At 44.1% G+C, this 19004-nt stretch overlaps 1 protein-coding gene across 4 annotated transcripts; it reads right to left on the minus strand.

Moving 5' to 3' along the window:
- Positions 1 to 711: 711 nt before the first annotated feature.
- LOC308506118 (ashwin) lies at positions 712 to 18475 on the minus strand. Of its 4 annotated transcripts, XM_081069067.1 has the most exons (6): positions 18339 to 18472; positions 16204 to 16370; positions 13414 to 13540; positions 13165 to 13287; positions 11100 to 11174; positions 712 to 6266 (listed from the first exon to the last, which is right to left on the minus strand). In XM_081069067.1, exons 1-5 carry the CDS (start codon positions 18435 to 18437, stop codon positions 11118 to 11120), a joined length of 573 nt encoding a protein of 190 aa, XP_080925193.1. In that variant the 5' UTR covers positions 18438 to 18472; the 3' UTR covers positions 712 to 6266; positions 11100 to 11117. The 4 variants fall into 4 exon arrangements, with proteins under 4 accessions (XP_080925193.1, XP_080925191.1, XP_080925192.1 ...); XM_081069065.1 differs by having other exon boundaries at positions 13165 to 13540; positions 18339 to 18475; XM_081069066.1 differs by lacking the exon at positions 712 to 6266 and having other exon boundaries at positions 8091 to 11174; positions 18339 to 18475.
- Between the last annotated feature and the right edge of the window lie 529 nt (positions 18476 to 19004).

A 19004-nucleotide genomic window follows, 5' to 3' on the forward strand; every position in this document is an offset into this window, starting at 1 on the left:
TCTAAAGGAAAATCGTTTCGCAGGAACTCCACAAAGATTCTCAGTCACCTAAGAATATTGTAGTGATGGCTAATGGAGCTTACCGAACACCGCTGGAACTGTTACACTTTCCAAGGCATAGGCCACTTTCTTGGGCCATCTCTCAGGGTGAACTCATTCTCCCGGGGCTTCTGAAGGAATCTCTGAAATCTAATGCGTTACTGCACTAGGCACCTCATGGCACCCATATCTATGCTCTGGATTCGTATACCTGAACAACTATCAGCACTCCTTTGGCTCTTTGGGTTGGGGAAGCAAGTATCCTTTCTCTTTTAGAGCTATAGAGAGTTCAATCTCTCATCTAACCAGCAAAGATTTTGTTCAGACTCTCAGTAGGCATTCCAATGAAAATGCCAAAATGAAAAGCTGCAATCCATTTGTTTTTGTTTTGTTTGCTTTCCCTGAGTTATCTCAACTCTTATGCACCTCGAGCATTTTCAAAAAACAGCTCAAATAATGTCCCGCTACTTATAAGCAAGGAGGCCCGCAATTCTGAGAGAAATTCACCCAAGTTCACCCTCCACGAAGCGGGAACCAGTGGGGCACAATGGGCCCTTGCTTGTACCCACCACCGGGTCCGGGTCCCCAGGGTGGTCCTAGGTGCGCTTCTGCAGAATCCTGCCGGTTGTGGTAAGGAAATGTCAATGCAAGAACATGCAAACCTGTAGAGAGTTTTTATAATAATTTATTTGAGCCAAACTGACATGTGCCAGGGAACAAGATCTCAAATGCTCTGCAGAAGAACAGCTTCAGAGCTTCTCTTACATATTTGAAAGTAAGGAGGAAACATCAGAAAGATAACATGAATGTGGGGGAAAGCAAGGCAAGGATTGGATGACAGGATAACTACTTAACAAGATTATGTCCTCTCTTGAGGGTGGTTACCACTTGTTTCCAAAGTGTGTTAACCCAGACGCATAGCAACAATGGACAGGGCTGCTTAAGGCAAAGTTAAGCCTTTCAGGAAAGAAGTTATAGGCCTGGGGAATGACTACCTACTATGACCTGCCAGTTAGGAATTTATGATCACATCACCTGGTGAGGTTACTTTCCACAGAACCCCTCTTTTTGTCCACAGTGATCACTCGGGGTACCAGGCCCACTCAGATATCTGGAAGGTTCTGGTTGGGGATCATTGGTTGACAACATATATTACCCATCTACTACATGCAGGCACTTTTCTAAACACTAAGAACCCTCAGCGAATGAAGCAACGGAATCCCTGGGCCTCGATTCTAGTCTGAGGGCCCCACAGTCACACAGACATTATGTATGTCTGTCATACAGACATAATAAGCAGTCATGTCCACAGTACATCAGATGGGACATCCCCATGGCCCCCTCTGGATATGGATTCATCTTCTCTTATTCTGACCAGGGTAATGAACCACAGAGCCAAATAAAAAAGTCATTAGGTCCAGAAGGAGGGACCTGTCTCCAAAGAACAGAGAAGGAGAGTAAGAAGGCCATGGCTGGGGAGGAACTGGCAGAAACCTAGATCTCACACATATTTTGATCTCATGAGAGGGCTGAGGACTCAGAGCTTCATCTGTAGGAGCAAATGAGTCAAATACACCTTTGGTTGGGATACCGTCCCCCTGAGAGGCAGAGAAGAAGTTGGGTTGAGTCAAACCCTGGGACACCCACCCCCTTCACAGCCCCATTTCACTTTGCCTGATCCTCCCCATGGCCACCTCTCCTGACCGCCACCGCTGGGCATAGAACAGGGGGTGTGGTGAGCAGCTTGCTCATAAATCCACCTCAAACCTCAGTCCTGGAAGAGTGTCAGTGAGAACATGAGACTAACACGGGCTATTAGACCTGCTGTATGACTAGCCTTTCCATTGTGTGGACAGCCACGGAGGGGTTGAGAGTTGTGTGGTCGTCCTCTGGGGCCCAGACACAAAGAAGGGTGCTGTGGGAGCACGGTATGCAGTGAAAGGCCAGGCCTAACTCTGCTCCACACAGTGACGTTTCCAGTGACCTCTCCCATCCTGGGCATGCGGCCGTAACAGCACCTGCAGAACTCCTGCAGCCCCTGCACTGCCCATTTCACGGTAACTGTGTCCTATACACGGGGCAACTTTCTGGGGTCACACCTGAAATGCCTTCTCCTGGTCCAAGTGGAGCATCTAGAGCCCACTGAAGCATGGGCAGAGGGGAGTGAATATAGTCTGGGAAGACTCTCTGGGTGGGGTCCCAGGGTGCACATTCCTTTAGAGACAGTGGGATCTTTCCTGGTGCTGGAAGTCACATGGAAAGTCAGTTATGCGGCCTCTCCCTGCTGGCCAGTACATGGACACAGGATGTGCCGTAACCGGGTTAGTTATAAATCAGCAGGTTTAATTTCATCTTTCAAATTTTTCAATTGTTTCTAGATTTACTGTTTGTTTATTAAACAGAAAATAGGACCCTAGCCCCGCCAAAAAGGCACTTGCCGGGGCTACCTCCTTTCCCAGACAGTGGCTGCTTTTCTACACTAAGAACATTGTCTGCATCTCTTCAGAATGTTTCCTTTGACCAAACATTTGGAACTTGTAGTTTTCTAGTTCACTCTTGGAACTGCGTCAGCCTAAGTGAGGAAAACCAACTAAAGGGATCAAACGTTGGATGTGGAGAGGACAAGGACACAGGAAGGTCATGTGCAAATGGGCTCAGGGCAGGCAGGACCGTCCATCCTCAGGCCCCTCTAGGGGCTCCGTGTTCACCCTTTAGTGACATTGGAAACCTCCTGGGATCCTGGCCCATAACCTCCTTCTGCAGGGCATAACCTCCTTCTCCTGGGGAAAGATGTGTGATGCAGCTTCCAGTGCTACAGCTGGGCCTCATTCCATGAACATTTATGCTCCGTGTGAACTCCAGTGTCCAGCCTCCCCGCCCTTCCTTACAACCCTGTCCAAGGCAGAAATTCCCCCAGAGGCACCCGGCCTCTCCGTCAGCTACATCGTGGCCACTACCCCCCAGCTGGGACTCATAGATCAGGGATGGGTTCTCGGTGGCCAGGACAGGGGTCCACATCCTTGGCCAAGGGAAACCCCCATGCTCTTCCAGGCTGACCAAGGTGCCCTCTGGGCCGTGTGGTTCTGAGGTCCATGGTTTTGGACAATCACCAATTCATACACTGAGTCATCTTGTTACTGACTTGTCCTGAAGGGGCAGCTTATCAACCCCCTGGGACCGCTGTGCTCTTTTCCAGTCTTCTGCTGTGGTCATGTCAAGTGGGTGTGAACTTTTCCTGTTGGGACCTTATAGATGAAGCATGAAAGGGGAGAGTGTAGGGAGGTCCAGCAGAGGAATGCCACCAAACTCATGACTCATGGGCATGCACGAACACAGGTTTACCTATTAAAATAATGTACTGAAATGTTTCCCACCTGAGTGGAAAACACACATTGCTTTCAGCTCACCCTGAAAACCCATCCCATGATCAAGAGCCAGTCGGTTACCACCTGGCACTTTAAACATTATGCCCTAGAAAAACCCCATAAAAAGACAACTAAGATGAATAGCCTTGCAGTTCTGCTACCCACTCCATTCAAGGCTGCAGGTGTCCCTCGGACACACAGCAGGCTGGCTCTGCCTGGGAGGCCTTTTCTGTATAGCTAGGGCTGACTATAAATCCTGATTCCTGACAACCCAGGCCCTTCCTGACATGGCACAGCCCTCCAGGAACATGATTTACTAAAGGAAAGACAGGTAAGAGTGAACCTCCAAAGAGAAAGGCACGTGCCAGATTCAAGGGCTGATTAGGGCCAAGGGAGAGGCGAGGGTGCCTGAAGGGTTTCCACTGCAGAACAGGAAGCTCCTGAAGCCCAGCCTGCATGTAGCAATATTTAATAACTCTTGTGCCTAAGGACATAGCAGAGGACGGACAAGTGAGTGCATCTTTGGGCATCCAATGGCCAAAGTGCACTGACAGTAACCCTGAAAAGACAAATGTTTATACGGAGGGTCACATCACACAGTCCAGCTTTTCACATTCATGTAAATTTAACATATATCATATACAGAGACAAATTATTTACAACTGAATATGAAAGAAATATAACAATCAAACCCACACTTTTACAGCTGGTCACACTTCAGATCTGGTATTTAAAACGACTTTCTTCCATTGCCCACATTTGTGCTCAGCAAGCAACTCAGCTGGTTGTGCTTTTTGCCTGGTGGGATGACCCTGACCTTCATTCCTGAAGGCTCAGGACCATCAGTAGTCACGCCTGGACTGGTTCCTTATGACTTTCAGTTGACCCTCCTCACAGGGCACGGTACTACTCAGAAAGCCCTAAGGAGTCTCCTGTACCTTTACCTCCCTGCAGAGCAGCTGTCCACTTTCCCGAGTAACAAGAACACTCACCAGCCTGTACAGAACCGCCCTTCTTTGCCTGCTGATTCAGAGGCACGAGGAGCCCTAAGTGGCCAGCGGCAGTCTTCATTCCCAGTCCACGGAATCAATGTGTGTCCTGGTGGAAGCTCTCCTCCCTTTGGAATGAAGATTTCTGACCATGAGTTCCTATGCCCAGGAGGCAGAAATGATGCTGGCGGATCAGTCGGGGTGTGGAGGAGAGGTTGGTCCATGACAGGAACCCTGCCTGACCACTGCCGGACCCTTATGCTGGATCCAGTTAGATCCGGGCCAGAGCAAAGATCGCTTCTGCAATATCCCCTTAAAGACTATCCAGCCCTTTGTAAAGCCCAAAATGTGCAGGTTCCTAAAACAGGCCCTTGCCTGCCTTGGGCAAGTATATAAGGTGTTTCCCCCTTGTCTTGGGAGGGTCAGGCCCTAGTACCCGCATCCAGCCTGCCCTGTTCTATATAACCTTAAAGCACCTGCCACCTGCTGTGGAGAACATCCATGTCGCCTTCCCAATGCCCAACATGTGCCTCGTTGTAAGTTCCCTTAATAAACTCTCAATGTCATGACGGAGTTATCAGCCTCTTAGGCGTCTCAGCCCTGGGACATCCTATATAACGAGGAATAACAGTGGTAATAGTGTGTGGGACTACACACAGGTCCACTCATGATTGACAGACTTGTGAATCCTGGCTATGGGGACATCAGGACACTGATTTAGGGCCTAAGCAGCCTCCTGGGGAACTTCCCCCCATGCAAGTTATCGCCACCTGGTGGCGCTTCACCTCAGATGTCACAGCCCATTCTTCTGTCCTATCAAGTCAGTTGCCTCAGAAAGAAGGGGAACAGGTGAAGACCAGTGAGTTGGTGAGCATGGGCCCACTGCCACACTTCATTTCTGTGTGTTGAGTCCTTTGATGAGTGGATGACCTTGATGGTGGATAAGGGACTCTGTTGAGTCTCCAGATGGTAGTTACCAGAAAAACTGAGTAGAGGGAACGCAGTTCTCTATCCAGAGTAGGTGTCTAAGCCAATTAAGAACCAAACACTGCCCCTTCCATGGGAGAGGATGTCCCATATAATCACCTGCCATAGGGACAGTGCCACATCAGGGACCGTTTTGTCTGTACTCCTGGCAGATGTGGCACTCAGCAGTGACTGTAGGGGGTCAAGCTTGATGAGCAGAAGCTATAATGCTGAGCCCACGCATCACCTCCACATCTGTTATGGCTTTGCTTACAGCCAGACCAGGACGGTCTCTTAATTTTATCCTATTAACAAATCAATTGCCAGAGAGTTCTAGCAAAGAATATTAAGCTGAAAATAATTTAAAATTGTTGTGTTCATGAATGGTTTATGAAAAAAATGTCAAACATGTTCTAATCTCCCTGCATGGCCTTCTCTCCATCAGACGAATCAGAGAAGGAGCTGATCTTACAGGTGCATGCCCCCGCCTGGCTGCACAGGTGGCGGGGACGTCACAGAGTGCCCCCGGCTCCTTACAACTTTCCTGCAAAGTAAAAACCATAGCTTCAAAAAAGCAAACTTTAAAAACTCTAATTACTAATATAAATCAGCATTGGCTCCAGATCTTACAAATCCAACTAAGAACACACAGAAACAAGGTGTGCTCCTCAACCGTCCCTAATTCCGAGGTGGCCATTTCAGGAAGAGTGATCCACGCCATGGGCCCTGACTCAGCTCCTAAGAAACACATGGATACAAACAAGAGCAAGTCCACAGAATCTGGGCATCTAAGTGAAGGCAGGGCTACGGGAAGAGAAGGCAGCACCACTCGTGGCAACCTCATAGGCGGGCGACGGAAACTGTACTGTGACGAAGGCAAGGCACATCCAACCAGAGGGTCCAAGACCTGGAGAGAAGAGATAGGAACCAGAAAGTAAAGAAATGAGGTAGCTACTCAGTGATGCTTCCCCTACAGGCACGTGTTTGTTCTGGAAATGGAAGAACGACATTTTCTTCTCAATTGTAGGTGTGCAAACAAAACTTTCAATGATCTTGGCTGCTAATTACTGTGCTTCCCCGAAAATAAGACCTCGCTGGACAATCAGCTCTAATGTGTCTTTTGGAGCAAAAATTAATATAAGACTTGGTCTTATTTTACTACAAGAACCAAACACTATTTGCTATTTATAGTAAAATAAGACCGGGTCTTAAATAATATGATACAATATAATCTGATGAAAATAACCTGATAAATATAAAATAATCGGGTCTTGTATTAATTTAAATACAATTAAATTAGCCCAGGATCTGATTGTTCTGTCCGTGTTCAATCCCAAGATACACTTATCTAAAACAGATCCTAACACTCCTAACTTCATCCTCAAAAACCTCTAAAGACGTGACTGCGTTCAGAATTAAAACCACCTTTTCATCCTTTCTTCTTTTATGAGTCTGTCAGTAACAGTGCAAATCTTTTATTAGTCTCCTGAGAGCTTTCGGTAGTTGTCTCCCCTTAAAATATAACCTTTTCAAAGAGGCCTTTCCTAACCCCTATATTTAAAGCAGCTCCACACCCTACCCTCCTGTTCCTATTCCATGATTAAGCTTGATTTTCTTTCTGTACGTTTTGCATGGTCTACTTGCCTGTTCTCTGGAGGAGCAGCAACCTAATTAATTCACATCTTTATTTTCTTTCTGCCACAACTGGGAAGACAACTAAGTTGAATAACAACTGACAGAGTAGAGCACTTCAGTTAGTAAAAAGCACTTTGGAAAAAAAACTCTAAGTGGAAGTATGATTTTTTTTTGGTGTCTTCTCCAGACAAAAAAATGAAGGCTCTACATTTTAGGTTCAAGGTAGGTTACCTGAGGCTTTTCCAGGTTAGTTAATTCAGAGCTTCACTATCCAACATTAAGACATTAAGATACCAATCTAGAAATTAAATTTTTAAGATCACCCTAAACACAATTAAACCCTCCACTGAATCTCGTTTGTCTTAGTTGGTTAAGAAAGCTTCCCAGGGATGAGGTTCGGGGGCCTTGTTTGCATCCCTCCGAGCGCAGTGGCAGTCAATGTGTCAGCCTCTGTAGCATCAGGATGTCCAACACCAGGCCACTCTAGCCACTCTCCCCTTCACAGCTGGGGCACCAAGACGTGGCTGAACTGTGGGAGTCACGCCTAACCCCAATCAATCCAGGGGGTTTTAGTATAAAAAAATGACACATTTCAATTATCATTTACCCAAATAAAAAGAAATCAAGGGCCAGCCCGGTTGCTCAGGCGGTTAGAGCTCCATGCTCCTAAATCCAAAGGCTGCCGGTTCGATTCCCACATGGGCCAGTGGGCTCTCAACCACAAGGTTGCCAGTTCAATTCCTCGACTCCCTCAAGGGATGGTGGGCAGCACCCCCTGCAACTAAGCTTGAACATGGCACCTTGAGTTGAGCTGCCACTGAGCTCCCGGATGGCTCAGTTGGTTGGAGCGCGTCCTCTCAACCACAAGGTTGCCGGTTCGACTCCAACAAGGGATGGTGGGCTGTACCCCCTGCAACTAGAAAACGGCAACTGGACCTGGAGCTGAGCTGCGCCCTCCACAAATAAGACTGAAAGGACAACAACTTGACTTGGAAAAAAGTCCTGGAAGTACACACTGTTCCCCAATAAACTCCTGTTCTCCTTCCCCAAGAAAATCTTTAAAAAAGAAAAGGAAAAGAAAAAAGAAATCAAGCCATTAGAGTATTTTTCCGTTTTATTTTTTTTACGAATGACAAACCTACTCAATTATTTTATTCAGTTTATTTAAATAAGGATAAGGCTACTTAAAAGGCTTTTTATGTACAAAAAAAAAAAATGTACATTTCAAGGTTAAACTTTCTGTACTGAATTACAAAACCTGCACAAGCATTTAATAAAAGAGCACACTTAAAAACATTCTGACCATTTTGTAGCCTGTAAAAATCACTGAAGTTCCACAGTAGTAAATAGAGGAAGCTCTTACATACATATGATTTAATCTACTGGCAGTTTTACTTAATGTAAGTTTTAAAAAAGGTCATTGCTATTGAATGAGTCTCTAGATCAGTTTCAGAACCGTCTCTCAAAACTTGTCAACCAAATCTTATTCCAAGTAATAATTACAGTTCTGAAGAACTTTAATGCTAGCAAAAATGTTATGGCCTCATAGTAGTAGTTGAACCAACTTCCCAGAGTACCTGTATGCGCTCAAATTAACAAAGCTGGTTTGGTAAACTACAGCCTTTACAGCCCTGGGAAGCAGTTCAGTGCCCTGGGGCTGCAGGACCTTGAGACCCTCCAGAACTCACGCGGCAGTCTCTGATCCCTCAGGTGGAAGAAGACTGGGGTCAGCCTATCTTCACCCCCCAGTGAATGCGCAAAGCCAAGCAACAGGACTTGCAAACCTAATCCTGAAGCTTAGGACCTACAGAAAGGAGGAAGGAGATGGAAGCAAAGAAAGTAAAACTATGGGAAAGGAGGCTAAGAAAAAGGAAAATAGGGAACAGAGAAGGAGAGGAAGGAAAGAACAAGACCACCTGCCAGTGACAGGAAGTGGTAAAGAGCCTGTAACAATACCTCCGCAGCCACTCACTGACTCGAATGCCATGCACTCGCCTACCCCAAGAATAAGAAAAACTGGCTTTATTGGAATACGGAATCAAGAGCGACAACAGTAACCATGTTAGTGAGTAGAGAGTATTCCGAAGTTGCCAGCCATTCAAACCAAGTCCTTTTCAACTTCAAAGCTCACCAAAGCAACACTCCAAACCCTAAGATGCCCAGCACTTCAGTTGCAGAGCCCCATCATTCAGCAGGCTTCACTACGTAGAGAGAGACATTCGAGACAAGCTGTATGTACAGACCCAGAGAAGGCACAGCGCTCCGACACGCTGGTATGTGCGCCATGCAGAACGGGCTTTAGCACTTCTCCATATTTCTAACACAAAAGAGCTCAAAAATATGCTGCTATATGAGCACTGATTCTGAATGTTCATAATATAAACTTCAATTTGAAGCAACAATGTTACCCAGTTCAGCTGTTATTACCAACCTACTTTGTAAGTTAAATATATAAATTAAAAATTAATTTTGAGGACCTAAAAGTAAGTTTCTACTGACTTAAAATTGTCAAATGGCTAATTCTCTCTTAACGAAGAGAGAAATGCAGATGAAAGCAGAAGGGACAACTGAATCTACAATATAATTTGTCATTCTACCCTAAAATCTGCACTTTAAAAAATCTCCTTTAACATATAGTTATGTATAGGGTTACATTTGTCCTTCAATAATATTACATACATCAGACCTGCAGATAATTATATATTTAACAATTTCCTGTAACATTAACAATTTATGCAACACTAAGTATGATTCAATGTTGTCTTACGTGTACAGATTTACAGTCTGGATAAAGGCAGAATGGCTAAAATCTATAGGGTTAAAAGTTTTAGTACAGTACTTACCTGCAAGGCTGAATTAATATTTTGTAAGGCTGTTCAATAGCTGAACTAAAATGCTTGTTTTACCAAATCAAAAGAGGAGCGAGGCTGCTCTAAAAAGTACAGACAAGGCAGCTCCCAATCATATACGGGATAAAGCATAAAGTATCCTTTCACTGGTTAGAAACATAGAGCAGAAAAGTGGACACGAGAAGTCACGAATATCAGGTGCACCCTATTTTCCCACTGACTTCCATACAGTGGAAACGACAACTCCACTTTAACACACACACAAAACCTTAGGAGATAACTTCTGTGGGTGACAGCCCTGTGGGAAGCGGTCCAGCTGGTACCATTCTACGCTGTCACTCTACCAACTGACTTCAGTATCTCCTCTTCTTCCTACTCCTAATCACGCTGAATTTCCCCCTCAGTGCTATACTTCCTGGACTCCCTGAATTTCTCGAATTCTAACCCCCTCTTCCTATTCTCTAAACTTTCTGCCAACAGGCACCACCTTTGACATGATTACTTTACCTAAAGTCAGCTTTGTCACGCTCATAGGAGGGAGGGATACCTGAGTTCAACAAGTGAGATCACAGACTGCTCATGAAAAGAGGAGGCAGGACTGCTGCCATGACGTAACACTCGAAAGGGTGGACCAGGGGCGAAACTGACCAGTCACTCATAATTCTGTTATGACTTCAGGGAAGGAGTGATAGCAAGCATTTCCCTTTGGATTTTTAGGGGAAGAAGCAATGTAAGCACTTAAAGACCAGCAATCTCATCTATATACTCTGAGTAATTTACTGGCAGCACTGCAAATACGCTTTTCTTGGAGAACCTCGAGGATGAGTCTGGCAGTATTTACTAAAATCCTGTGATGAACTGTTACATTCTTTTGCTTGGGAAAAGGAAAATTATGAACTTCTAAAATATTTGAGTTTTTTAAAAAAAAATCTCAAATTTCCTCAAAGACTGAAACAGACTAATGAGAGTAATTCCTAAAACTCATCGGATACTTTTTACCAGACTTGCAGCTACTGATTTGACTAGGGTCAATATAAATGACTTATACTAAACCATTCATTTAAAAAGAGATTCTTTCCTAGTTAGCGAATGAAAGGCAAGAATTTTTTTTTTAAAAGGGAGGAACAGAAAGGAAAGACTTTATTACAAACCTAATTTTAAATCTCTTAAGAAAATTCCACAATAATCAAGATCTCTGTAAATACTGGTAATATACGTGACCTTGTTTGAAAAACTACAGTTACAATTATATTTACATTTTTGGAAACTTTCCTTCACGGCCATGTAACGTGCTGTATCTTCCTCTTTGCTTCTGGGGGCTTCAGGTTATTCTGAAAAGAAATGAATAGAAATCAGTTTATACTTGCAAAAATGTCAGAGAATAACTAAAGTGAACATTTTAAACCACCCAGTTTACTACAAATATATGAACGGTAGATCACCGCTGCCATCTGGTGGGAAAAGATTCTAGGAGCTTAGGAAAAACAGCAAGCCTCCCCAGGACTCCCATTTTCCGCTGCGCTTGTTTGAGTACTAGAATCAGCTGGGGCACTCACAAACATGTGCAGGCCTGGGTCACAGCCCCCCAGAACCAAGTGGATCAGAAGCCACAAGAGGTGGTAGAGACGACGCTCCAACCTGGTCTGGGTTTTGGAAGCTCCCAGGGATACCCAAGGCACTCAGAGATGAGAACTGCTGCCTGCTCACAGCCACTTCCTCCCTGCCTAGTCCACGTCCCCCTTCAGTCTCACTCCCCTACATCTTAATATGAGCCAAGATTAAAAAGAAAAAAACATACCTCTGAAAGAGTAAAAGTTTTCTAAGTAGAAAAATGCTTTCTATAATAAGAGACTGAAAAACAATACTGGAAGCTCATTCCTTATTGTAATAATGTGAGGTATGGATTCTTCTTGCCACTCCTACCCGACACCTTCCTCCTTCCCACACCGGAAACCGAAATAAGAGTGGAGGCAGCAGTGTCCTAAGAAGTGCACACTCTGGGGCCAAATGGACCTGAATTCAAACTGCAGTCTGGCCACTTATTAGCTCTGGAACCAGGACAAGTTTCTTTCAATTATCTAAGCTTCTGCTTCCTCCTCTGGGAAATGGGATTAACTACTGTGTCCACTTCACAGGGTTGCTAAAAGGATTCAACCAACTAATATAAAATTTAGGGCTGGTCAGATACACAGGAGCTTTGTTTTTCCAGGGTCTACTATTTTAGAATGTCTGAACGACTCTGCGTTTTGATCTCTGACACACAATTCAAAGATAATAAAGCCAAAGTATGTACTACAGGAATGTGCTATACGCTGAATGTATGTGTCCCCTCAAAAGCCAAATGCTGAAACCGAACCCCCAGTGTGATATTGGAGGTAAGGCCTTTGAGGTGATTAGGTCATGAGGGTGGAGTCCTTATGAAAGGGATTAGGGTCTTTATAAGAGGCCCCAGAGAGCTCCCTCTCCCTTTCCGCCACGTGAGGACACAGGGACAAGCAGCCAACTCTGAAACAGGAAGTGGTCCTCACCAGACACTGAACCTGCCAGCACCTAGATCTTGGACTTCCCAGCCTCCAGGACTATAAGAAATAAATGTTTGTTGCTTAAGCCACCCAATGGTATTTTTTTGTTGCAGCAGTCTGAACGGGCTTAGGCAAGGAATAAAGGCTATATGTTTAAAACGTGAAATCACTTTTCTGAGGAGCTTAGGGAAGGACTAGATAGAGCTAGACGTATCGTCTCATAAATTAAACTCTAAATAAACTGTGTATTTGTACCAAATTTGCCAGCTTATGAAATCCAAGCACCCAAATGCTTAAGTATAGGAGAGCTCAACATAGCAGATCCTCCTAAATGTCCTCTATTCCTCCAAAGATAGGGACAATTGAGGGGCAGGGGAGGCAAATGGTAAATCCTAAAATCCCTGTGTGGTTTTAAGGTAAATGCATAATAGACTAAGGAGGAGCTCTACTTAATAAATGCGTGACCCTGGACAAATCACTTAATGTTCTGAACCTTGCTAACAAAGAATGTTTCTCTCTTTTAGTTTCAAGATAGTTAAAGGATCTAAATAAGAAAAATCTAGGGAAAGTGCCTACAAGACCCCGTTTACACATTTTAAACAGAAAAAAAATTGAGTGCACTTTAAAAAACATTAGTTTATCATCACAGATTTTTTAAATTCCAAGGTCCTAACACGTGAGAAATGAGATGTAAAAATAAGACAAACCATACACGGATTTAAGAACAGCCTGCAGCGCAGCCAAGTGCTCAGGGCTTTTCTTCTCATCTCCTACTGGCACGAAAGTACCCCCCACTCACCACAGCCTCGGCTTCTTCTTTAGGAGCAACTCGCTTTAACTTCACAGGAGTGGTTCCAACAGGGGACAACGGCGGCGACTTCACAGGGCCTGAAGGATTTTTCCTATGCGTTAAGTCATGGTTCTGTTTAGTGTCATTATTATTGTGTTCCATTTTATTGTTCGTAGGCAAATTGGAAGACAAAATTAGGGGTGAAACACTTGAAGAGGAATTTGATAATTTTCGAAAGGCATTACTGGTAAAGCTTGCCTGAGGGGGAGGCTTGAGTCGATCATTATCGCCATTCTCTGTCTTTTTCACTTTTATGCTTGTACTTGTTGAACTTCCATCAAACACAATAAGGGGTCTTTTCCTTAACCCGTCTACAGTGCTGCTCCTGAAATCAAAGAGACATGTTCATAAAAAATACCACCTGGTGTGGCCAAGCAGTTCAGTAGAATGCAAAGTTAAAATAACCAAAAAAGTTTTATTGATAAGACTAAGTTATTGTAAGTAGGATTGCTGGAAATGAAATTTTCTATGTTCACTCTAAATGAAATAGTAATTTTCTACTGCTTTACAGTTTAAGTACTTATTGACATGAAACTTCAAGTTAGCTTTATTGTATATACAAGATAGTTATTTTTAAAATGTCATTCGACCAACTAACCCTAGAACTTAAAGCAGAATTTCATAGTAACTAAAAACTAACAAGACTAACAATAGTGGCAGCCTACAATGAGTCAGAACATTCTATTCCACTCATCAAAGGTCTCTGAAGTCAAAGCATTTTCTCAATTAACTGTAATGTGCATAATTTTCATTTTAAAATTTAACAAGTCTTCATATTTAGCTTCTAAACACCTCATTTCCACTCATCATAGAGATAAGTAATAAAAGCATTCATTTGTTCATTATTCATTATACCTGAAGTCAAACAATATATTTATGATAAAAATCTTTTAATTAAACAAGTGAAAAGAACATGAGCAGGAAGAACACTGCCACCTTGCTACTCAAATGTGGTCCAGGGACCGGCAACAGCATCAGCATCATCTTGGAGCTTTTAAGAAATGCAGAGTCTGGGGCTCAAGCTGTACTGATTCAGAACCTGCCTTCTAACCAGGTCCTAGGATTAACCAAACTCACCCATTCTTGAGTCACCACTGAACATTATTTGATAGAAGATGAAAAATAAGCTCATCATACACCCACTGCCATTGCAGGAGGGAAACAGGACTTAGGACTTAGAGTATGGTGCACCAGCTTGTGAAAGTTCAATCTAAGATTTGAGAGGCACATAAAGTTTGACAAGCACTGCACTAAAGATCTGGTCCTAGCTCTGTGTGACCCGGGGCATGTCACAACACTTCTCTGGAGCTCAGCTCTCTCGAAGACAAAATAATATGCAACACCCCATGGTCTCTTAGATCCTTCTGGCTTTAAAGCTGATACAAGAGTCATATCGTGATTTAAAAAAAATGGAACCAAAGTTCCTTTCCAAAAAAATATTGAAGGACTAAAAGGGATTATCATGATGTACAACAGTATTGAAAGTATTGAAACACTTAGGACACTGTGCTTAGGACAATGTGCTTGAATGTGCAAATCAAGAAGAAAACATTCTTAGTAAGAATCAACAAAAGTAAAGATATACACAGCATCAACTACACAGCTGTGAAAGTTAACACTAATACATAGCTTGTACCAACATGTAACCATCAAGCTAAAATGATGCTCGATGGGAACTGAATTTGTTTCTGATCAAAAGTGAGGCTGTGCATGTAATGCATTCCCAAAGACTATGGGCATACGCACGGAACTCTTCAACTATTCTAATACTTGTGGAATAATCTCCCTACCACGAGCTTTTCTTCGTAACTAGAAATTAAAACCACCAGTCAACTCAGAGGTAACATTCTCCCACTGTCTCTAGTGCACTGCCTATGACAGTACCTTACAAACAGAAGGCCCTAAAAGGAAACGCAGTAATTAATCAATAGCACTCACTTGCAATAAAGGACACAGGAAAAGAAATAACTTACCCACTTTAGGGATCTTAGGACACTGCCCTCATTAACCAACCAACTGCATTGATCAATCAAATGTAACTTTCTTTAAAAAAGGAAATTCATTTGCTTGTAGTTTTATAAACAATTTCCTAAATTTAAAAAATTTTAAATAGTGTCCCTGAAGCTATGACAGTGTCTTCATTTCTATTACTATTCAAAGATCTTAGAGTTTTATTTGACTCCGCTTCTTTTTCACAATTCAGCATATCTTGTCGGCTCTACCTCCAAAATACATCTAGACTCCCAAGCACTTCTTACCAAGCCCACTACTACTACCTCAGCTACATTCACCACTGTCTGTTGCCTGGATTACAGCACAGCCTAACTGGTTTCCCTTAAATCAATTCTCAGTACAGCAGCCAGCATGAGCCTGTTAATATGGACATCAGCTGGTGTCATCACTCTGCTCAAAATCCTCCACGGACTCCTCAGCTCAAGAGTAAAGTCAAAGCTCTCACAATGCCTTATAGAGCTTTACAGAATCTGAAAAACAATCTCTATTCACCCTCAATAAACCTCTTCCCCATTATTCTGATTTTCTCTACTACTGCCCTGATCGCCTCTTCATTGTTCTTGGAATATGACGGGCACAGTCCTGACCCAAGTTCTTGTATTCTGCCTGGAATGCTAGCTGGCTCTCTGCTTTCCAGAGGTCTCGCTACTGAAATGGCATTTCTCAATGAGGTTGTTCCTGGTCACTTTACCTAAAACTGTAATTCCTCTCCCTGGTTTACTTTTCTCCTTAGCATTTGTCACCGTGTAACATATCATATACTTTACTTAACTTTTTTTAAATGTTTCTTCCGATTAAAATATGAGCACGGAATTTTGTCAGTTTTATTCATGTTATACATACAGTGCCTGATGCTCAATAAATACTTGTTGAATAATTGAATTTTTTTAACCTAAGATTACCTGGGGGAAAAAAGAGAAACAAATTTGTTTAGTCATACAAGATAAGATGAAAACCAAAACCACTGAAAAGTACCTTTTAGTCTCATTTTTTAGCTCATGTTGCTCTCTTTTCTTTTCCATCATTTTCCCCCATCTATTCTTTGGCAAATCTCTCTGAGGCAATGGTATTGCATGCTGAACATAAAGATCAGTAAGATTGTCTTTGTTTATTCTTACGTCATTTTCAACAGCTATGTTCTTCTGTGGAAAAGGAAATAAAAGTAATTTCAAAACAACATCCTTCAGTTTAATAACTAACCAACTACTTACCTAACAAGGCAAAACACTGCTGCTTAAATAACAAATTATAGAACTATTTTCACAATTAGACACATGCTTAAGGGTCCTATATAACACTGCAAGAAGCAGTAGCATCGTAAATAGGTTAAGCCTGTAAATACTAGGTTCAGCCTCATCTTAAAGATAATTGTTGTATGTCCTCAGTGTGACAAGGACTGCTGTCCACAACTGCTTAGTCAACATACCAGGCAATGAGTACTTCCAGTAGCATCATCTTAATCTATGAAGGGAATTGAAAATGGGGGACTGCCTGGAGAAAACAGACAAGAAAAAGAAAGCTAACAATGATAACAATTAGTACATTTTCTCAAAAAAAAAAAAAAAAAAAAAGGTTATCTGGAGTGTTACTACCATGATCAAATCAGTGGGCTGGAGGTCTCACCCTGCATGCTATTTCCCATGTTTCGTTAATACTGCTCTTAAATTGTAGTTAACTAACTACCAAGATTTCAGATGGTCCTACGAATGGAAGCTGCAGTGCCCTTATCGATGACCGTAATGATTAACAGTACATCACTAGAACAACCCGCCTGTCAATGTTTTCACCAGTCCTTTCAAGTAGCTTCCAGTCATTGTCCAACCACCCCTCGTCATCTCATTCTCCCTCACTTTCCAGTCTGTTCTCAACGTCATGGCAAACAGGTAGCACAAGGCACAGTAGTTACAGAGTTTGGATTTAGGTTTATGAGGATGGAAATTAGATCATTGGTTCTTCAACTGCAATTCAGAAAGGCTTGTAAACATTGAACTCACAAAACAAGTCCAATCTATGTCCTACGATCAACTTACACCGATTCCTTTTTTCTTGCAAAACTTGAAATTTTACTTTTTTTCTCTCTCATACTAGACAATCCTTGATTATCAGTGTTCACCCTGTATTCACTCAGAGGCATGTGAAAACCCTGGGAATGCCTGGACAACACTCCCAGAGAAGTCATGGACACATTCGCTTGGGAAGCGCTGCTCTCAGGCACAGGTGCTCAAACTGGTCCCTGGAGCAGCAGCAAGAACTTGGTAAAAATGCAAATTTTGAGGCCACATCCCAGACGTACTGCATCAGAAACTCTGTGTTTAATAAGCCCTGGGGTGATTCTGATATACCTGAAGTCTAGCAACCCGGAGGTGAAAGGTAACGGACATCATTAAAAGAATCTACTTAGCAGAAGTGCTTGAAGAAATTAGAGGGAGATCAGAGTACAGCACCGAAGGGAAAACACAAGAAAAATAACATGCTACATAAAACCCCCAAGGAAACGTTTAGTAATACTCTACCACTTTAAACAAAACTTATCACTTTTTTGTCTTATTTTTCATGTACCACCAGAGGCTGAAAAAGAGCAAACGCTACACTGAGAGGCGGGAGCCCCGAACTGTCCCTTGGCTGTATAACGTACTGCACCCAGCGACGGGGTGACCACAAATCAGTCACTTCACCTCTCCGGGGCCGTTTCCTCTTCTGTAAACGAGGTGAGAGTGTGGAGAGCGGGCGATTTCTCCGAAGCTCTGCGGCCCTGACAGCCCCTGATGACCGCCCTTGGTTTCCATCCTCGTACGGTTCCCCCCGAGGCCCTTTCGCTCAGGCCCTTGCGCACACACAGGCCGCGGACGCCGCTTAGGACTCCTCTTTCCCAGCCAGCAAGAACCCAAAAGGGAAGTCCGAATCCCCAGAAATTTCTGCTATGGGAACGACATCTCTTCCGGATGGGGGCGTGGGGAGACCCGGCCGGTGGGTCTGCGAGGGGAGGAGCGGCGTACACCCCGCGCGAGGAGGACGGCGGCGGGTGTGTCCGCCACCACTGAGGCTATTTGGGGCGGGCTCCGGTCCGAGCACCTCTCGCAAGCAGGCCCACCCATCCCGGCACGCCTGACCTGCTCCAGCGTGAGGAGAAGGAACTCCTGGGACAGCAGCTCCGGGTGCAGCAGCAGCTCGGAGTCCGGAGAGCTGAGACCGCCCACGTCCCCCGCCATGGTCGTCGCCAGGAGACCCCGGCCGGCTACCCACAAGGCTCAGCGAAGGCAGAGTCCCGGAAGTGACGTATAGGGGCGGGAACTCGAGTGTCGTCACTCTGGGGGCGCCGCGCCTCCTCTTTACCTCGCGCGACCGGCGCGGGGAGGTCGAGCCGGCTGTCGTCAAGGAATGCTTCCCAGGGCCAAAGAAGTGGAAGGGGTGTCTGCGGGAGGAACGAGTGCCCTTTCAAGTCGGGCAGGAAGAGAGGGGAAAAGCGACGTTCGCGAAGCCGGCCACGATGGGTCGCGCCTCCTGGGGCGTCCAACGGCAGAGGCCAGAGGGAGTCTCAGGGCAGCCTCGCGGGGAAGAGGCGGGGAGGACTGATAGACATTACGCTAAATATGGCACTTGCCGCGTCTGACACCGTCTAGGTTTCCTTTTTTTAACCCGTTTATCGTTTGTTTCTTAATCCTCCTTTAATGTGCTGTAAGGCCAGAGGCTTTAATTCTCAGTGCCTCGCCCGTGGTAGGCACTCAAGTATTTGTTGCCTGAAATAATACTACGTATTAACTTCACGTATGAAAACA

The sequence above is a fragment of the Rhinolophus hipposideros genome (genome assembly GCF_964194185.1).
Source record: "Rhinolophus hipposideros genome assembly, chromosome: 12".
NCBI lineage: Eukaryota > Metazoa > Chordata > Mammalia > Chiroptera > Rhinolophidae > Rhinolophus > Rhinolophus hipposideros.